Source organism: Melampsora larici-populina (genome assembly GCF_000204055.1).
Source record: "Melampsora larici-populina 98AG31 unplaced genomic scaffold MELLAscaffold_194, whole genome shotgun sequence".
Taxonomy (NCBI): Eukaryota; Fungi; Basidiomycota; class Pucciniomycetes; order Pucciniales; family Melampsoraceae; genus Melampsora; species Melampsora laricis-populina.
Window position 1 is genome coordinate 285 of NW_006768955.1, and position 6,343 is coordinate 6,627.

Here is a 6,343-nt window from a genome sequence, read left to right on the forward strand (position 1 = left end):
TGAGGATCACCTCATCAGAGCGTTCGTGATGAGCCCGTCGCGCCCTGAACGGTTGATCTCTCCCATGTCTTGGTTCAGGGGTGAGTTCTGTCTCCGTCCCTCTGATGAACGAAGACTCTCACAGCTTTCTCTCTTCTCACCTCATCCTGCTCGTCCCTTTCGTTTCTCCAGAGATCTCACTCCTAGATCCTTACTTTTTTGAACCCTTAGAAAGATAGAAATGAGATCTAGTAGACGTAATTTAGGTCTTGTTCCGGAATTCTCACCAGAACCAACACCACCGAATAGCGACGAAGAATTTATAAATGATTTTCAAATCGAAACAACCTTGGAAGAAGAAGAGAGAATTCGGAAAGAAGATGAAGAAGAGTTATTAAACAAAGAACAATTGTTATCTGAAGACGATGAAGACTTGATAATAGAAACGATGAAGAATAAAGATGTAGTGCTATCTTCAGATGAATCCGAAGAAGAACCTCTACCAACTATTGAACATAAAGGTATTAAGAACGACAGCATGAAATCAAGTTAGTGTCATCAATACATATCAATTTCAAATTTCTTTCATTCCTTTTAGAACTTCATCCACTTCAACCCCATCAAGACTACAAGAATTATAAGATGTCTTGTCAAACGTAATAACGTGATAAATGAATCATCATTCGAAGTCAAGTAGAAATCGTTTCTAGAACGATTTCTGCAACTAGTCAAGTAAAAATCGTTTCATGATACGATTTCTACGACTCATTTGAACGGCACATATGCCTGAAATTTCAACTAGTCAAGTGTTTTTCAACACGACAATCTGCGCGCTAAGTTCATGATTATATGAACAGCCCATGTTTCCTGGAATGACCCATATACTCCTTTATCAAATCGAATCTCCTTTATCAAGTCGAATAGAGACCAACATTCGATGATTTGAGATACAATTAAAATTTGGTAAACTGATGTTTACTTTGTTCTCTTAGGCTTTCTAGTATCTCAAGCGAAGTTGGCATTAGAAAAAGGAGATGACGAACTTTTAAAGAAGATCCTGAATTCAATGGATGCAAAAGTCGATAAGAAGGAAAAAGAAGATCTAAACGAAGTTAACCCTTTGAAAAATTATAAGAAAGGGGAAACGTCGCGTTCAGGTTTAAGAGCATTCAACGAATTCTGGGATGCACATCTGAAGAAGTTAGACTACCATTTTCCTCTGACAATTTTTAATGAAGAATGGATCGAACTAGACAAAATGGTATCAAACAATAACACTTCTAAGAAGAAAGATCGAATAATCGGTCAAATACCTAGAAGTGAATGGTACTTGTCATTTGCTGAGTGGACTAGAGCTAGGCAGTTAATGGTCAAATACGTAAGAAAACACTACAAACACGAAGACTTTGCGAGTGAGTAAGTAACTCATGACTAGTTTGAATTATTGGCAAAAGCTAATATGATTCTTTGAAGTTTGGAAGAACATTTTGAATATGTTCAACAACTGAGCGTAAGGCACGGATGGTTGACAGCTTTCAGATATGATATCGCAGTCAGAACGGACGTCACTTGCAATCATGTTAACGGAGCACCTGGTGATCCATCTGTAAAGAGGGAAGAATTTCTCGAAGATGCGCTAGCAAGGACTAACTTGTTAAGAGATGGAAGGATTATGAAATATGACAATCGTAAGAATCCTACGTTTAGTTGACGAAAATATTAAAAAACTCTTCTGAAAATCTTCTGACACGTTATGATGATATTGGCAGCTTACGCGAAAGGAAATGCTAGAGAAAGGTTCAGTCCCATAACCGGAGACAGATACCCGAACGGGAAGAATCATAATTTGACGGATTTAGAATTAGAAACTGAGGAAGAGAATACGTTTTTAAAAGTACCTGGTTTCCAAAGAAACAACAGTAGAAATTTCAGAGATGATAAAAGAGGAAATTTCGTAAGAAATAATAGAAGATCCCCTTCGCCTTATTCAAAAGAGGAGAAAGGAAAAGGAAAACAACATCCAAACTCGAATTATAAGGGTAATAATTTTGATGAGAATTACCAGAAGAATAAGAATGAAAAATTAGAACCCAAACAATCAACTTCGAAAGATAAATTGTGAGCGGGTTAATTTTGTCAATTTCTTTTTTCTCAATTTCGATTTGTTTTTTGTTATGTATCGGATGAATTTGTAACAATAGATATTTAATTAAGTTCCATTGATTGAAATATTATAGAAAATGTCCTAGCCTAAAACGAAGAAAGTGCGATCATAACATGTGGAATGTGTATGATAAAACGAAATTATGGCCATCAAAAGTCAGATGTGAGATGAATGTAGATGTTTGGGAAAGAGAGTTGAAACAGTACGGTATTCTGGCAGACTACTTGTATTTACTTGAAGGTTTCATAGAAGGTTTTCATCAAGGGATTCCTAAACACGAAATCAATAATATGAAATTTTTCTCACCACCGAATCACAAATCGGCTCTAGACGCAAGGGATAAAATAGAACTAAGTATACAAAAAGAGGTATTGGCGGGGAGAATGTTTGGCCCTTTCAGTGAGAAAGAGGTATATGAAAAATTAGGGTTTTTTAGGACAAGCCCTCTCGGTGCTGTAGAGAACGGAGACGGCACTTTTCGACCGATAAACGACATGTCTTTTCCTCGGTTCAACGAGGAAATACCCTCAGTAAATTCGTTCGTTGACAAAGATGATTTCGCCACGACGTGGGATGATTTTAAGATTGTCGCGAAATTCTTTAGAGCATTAGAAATAGGTGTTCAACTCGGCATATTCGACTGGGAGGGGGCGTATCGCCAAATCCCAACTCATCCTTCTCAGTGGCCCTATTTGGCAATACGAGATTTTAACGGAATGATATACATCGACTTACGTATAGCTTTCGGAGGTGTTGCCGGTTGTGGGTCTTTCGGAGGCCCAGCTGATGGTTGGAAGACATTAATGAAGTTGAAATTTGGACTACTAGAAGTTTTCAGGTGGGTCGATGATAATTTAATGATTAAAGAAGTATCGTCAAATGTTTCAATGCTGGATGTAGTTGCTGCAAGTGAAGAACTTGGCGTTAAAACGAATGTTACAAAGTATTCGGAGTTCGCTATCGAACAGAAGTTTATAGGTTTCCTATGGAACTCAGAGCTGAAGACGGTGACGTTGCCGACTAAAAAGTTGGAAAGACGAAAGCATGAATTAGCTGAGTTTTTAAAGAAAGAAGTTTTCAAACGGAAAGAAGTCGAAAAGCTCAACGGGAGATTAAGTCATCTAACTCTGATCTTACCGCAACTGAAGGCATACATGGCAGAAAGTTTTAAATGGGTCGCGATGTGGAGATCACCAGGCGTAAGAAGGATGCCCGACGACGTTAGAGAAGATTTACTCTACTGGGTAAGTTGTCTTAATGAGTTAAAACCGACTCGACTAGTACCAGACCACATCGTGAGGAATGTGGGGTGGGTCGGAGATGCGTCTTCGAGTTACGGTATTGGTATCATAATAGGGAAGTGCTGGGCGCAATTCGAATGGCTACCTGGCTGGGCAAACCCTGAAGGCGCACAACGCCGTACGATAGCTTGGGCTGAAACCGTGGCGGTGCGCCTCGGTCTGTTGATGTTGATGACTAGGTTGGACGTAGCCGGTTATAGTTTCTCTTGTTTAACAGATAATACGACAACTGAAGGGGCAGCAAGAAACAGAAAATCCAAGGATTACTGGGTTAACCAGGAATGGAAGTATGTTCAGGATTTGCTGATAGCAAACGACTGTGACTTGAACTTGGTCCGGGTGGTTTCAAACGATAATGAAGCCGATAAGTTATCGAGGGGTCTCGACACTTCAAAAGCCAAGGAGGACATGATAGTCATCGACATCCCAGACGACCTAAAAGGCCTGTTATTCCAAACTTCCCCTAAACACTCGACAACTTCACTCTAGAATCGTGAAAAACTATGTTGCCCTCCGACGTTTTACGACAAACTGCACCAGGAGTCTTCGCAACCTTGGACGAGACGAGCGAGTTCATCTTGAACCACGGATGGGCCCCTTCAACAAAGAGGCATTATGCGGCGGCTGTAAACAAATACCTCAACTTGGCACGAGCAGTTAATACCCGACCTTTTCCAGCTACCGTTTCATCCATCTACCTCTTCATATCTTGGTGTCGAGAGAACAATGACGACTGCGCTGTACTTAGCAACACAACCAAACGGTACCTCACAGGTTTGCGAATGTGGCATACGCTCCACGATCGCGCGTTTCCGGCAGTCGACTTGGACAAGATTCGGCTTTTGCTCAAAGCAGCAAGTAAAACTGAACTGATTACCCGGAACGTGCGAGCTGGGCTCACCTTGATGGATGTGAACTTATTGGTTTCGAAACTCAGCCGTGAATCTGATACTAAATCTGGATTGGTAATGAAGGGTCTACTGCTAGTAGGCTTCTGGGGACTGGCACGGTTAGGAGAATTGACTGCGAATAAGGACCACCCAGGCAACTTCATACGAAGGAAGGATGTATACATTAACGATGATTGTTCTCACGCGACGATCCGAGTTCGACTCGCCAAAACAGCAAGACCCGGGGAATCTCAATTTCTACGACTATCTCGCCAGCCGAACGCTCTCGACCCCGTCGCGGCGCTATTAGCCATCCTGAGTACTGTACCGGGTAGTGATAATGATCCACTATTCCCAGCGAGTGACCACTCGGGGGCTTTGCCTAGAAACAACGTAATCAGCTTCTTGAGAGCATACAAACCAGCTGGAAACACTATCTGGTCAGGCCATAGTTTACGTATTGGAGGTGCTTCCTTCAAGGCATATTGCGGTATTTCGGAGCGTGCACTTAAGCGCTCCGGCAGGTGGACTTCACCATGTTACAAACGTTACGTAAAGAATTATAACGGAAAGACAGCACGTCAGACACGCGCGCTCCTTGGCAAATTGCGAGGTGAGACCCGCTAATTGGACTGGGTGCGTGTCACTATATATATGCTCGATTGATGTCTTCGAATTTGTTGTCTACGCTGTTTTTCCTGGTTGTCAATATATATGAGTTGTGCTTTTAGCAATGGATTTTGTGAGCATTCAGCGGAACTGCTTCCTCTCGAGAGTGGGGTTGAGACCCTTTAGCAGGGTCTTGGCTCTTGTTGAACCTCGTTCCCTGAATTGGGTTCAAAGGATCTAACCCGAGATCTCTCTCGAGGACTTCAGTCTAGCGCGTGAGACGCTAAGACTGGGATCGCTGAGTGTTGTTACACCCATCGCTGAGCAAGCCTCACCTTCTCCTGAAGGCAAGTCTTGCGCCACAGCATCTAATACTTAGCGTATTTATGAATCTATGAGGAGGGCCGCTAGCCCTCTCATTGCTCCGGAAGGAGCTTTCTCCTAAAAGAATGGATCTCCAGGAGAATGTATGTGTGGGTTGTGACGCTGGCACGAGGATCGACCCCGGTCCATGTCACGAAGATCTCACTGAAAAGGCTAACGCGTGATTGGTAACACGCGTTAGGGAGAAGAGCCCTGAGGATCACCTCATCAGAGCGTTCGTGATGAGCCCGTCGCGCCCTGAACGGTTGATCTCTCCCATGTCTTGGTTCAGGGGTGAGTTCTGTCTCCGTCCCTCTGATGAACGAAGACTCTCACAGCTTTCTCTCTTCTCACCTCATCCTGCTCGTCCCTTTCGTTTCTCCAGAGATCTCACTCCTAGATCCTTACTTTTTTGAACCCACTTGTCTTTTAGACCCCTCCCACCCTTGGTTCAAAGGATCTAACCCGAGATCTCTCTCGAGGACTTCAGTCTAGCGCGTGAGACGCTAAGACTGGGATCGCTGAGTGTTGTTACACCCATCGCTGAGCAAGCCTCACCTTCTCCTGAAGGCAAGTCTTGCGCCACAGCATCTAATACTTAGCGTATTTATGAATCTATGAGGAGGGCCGCTAGCCCTCTCATTGCTCCGGGAGGAGCTTTCTCCTAAAAGAATGGATCTCCAGGAGAATGGACTACAGTACAAACATTGAATTAAGAATCGAAGGGGTTGAGACAGTATTCACCCCCATATACGAGCGCAGGATTATTGGTCGCAATTTAGATCAAAACATCTTCAGGGCCATTGAGGCGTTTCCAGAAGAAATGGACATATCCAATCTCCAAGCAGAAGCAGGGATTCCGCAAAAATGGCATAAAGGTTTAGCTAGCAAACAGATTAGCGACGCCCGACAAATGAAATCGAGGCCATCAGCAGGAAAAGCTCACCTTATGGGACATCATAGCCTGACGACAGTGATAGCCGAGGGTCAAGAAGTGCGATGCCTCCTTGACAGTGGGGTGTCATGCTCCGCGGTAG

General features: G+C 43.2%; 1 protein-coding gene across 1 annotated transcript; it reads left to right on the plus strand.

The window, feature by feature from the left end:
* Positions 1–220: 220 nt before the first annotated feature.
* On the plus strand, positions 221–2,101 carry MELLADRAFT_86518 (Hypothetical protein; the record flags this gene model as incomplete). Its single annotated transcript, XM_007419442.1, has 4 exons — positions 221–527; positions 972–1,395; positions 1,453–1,667; positions 1,749–2,101. 4 exons carry the CDS (start codon positions 221–223, stop codon positions 2,099–2,101), a joined length of 1,299 nt encoding a protein of 432 aa, XP_007419504.1.
* Positions 2,102–6,343: the final 4,242 nt, after the last annotated feature.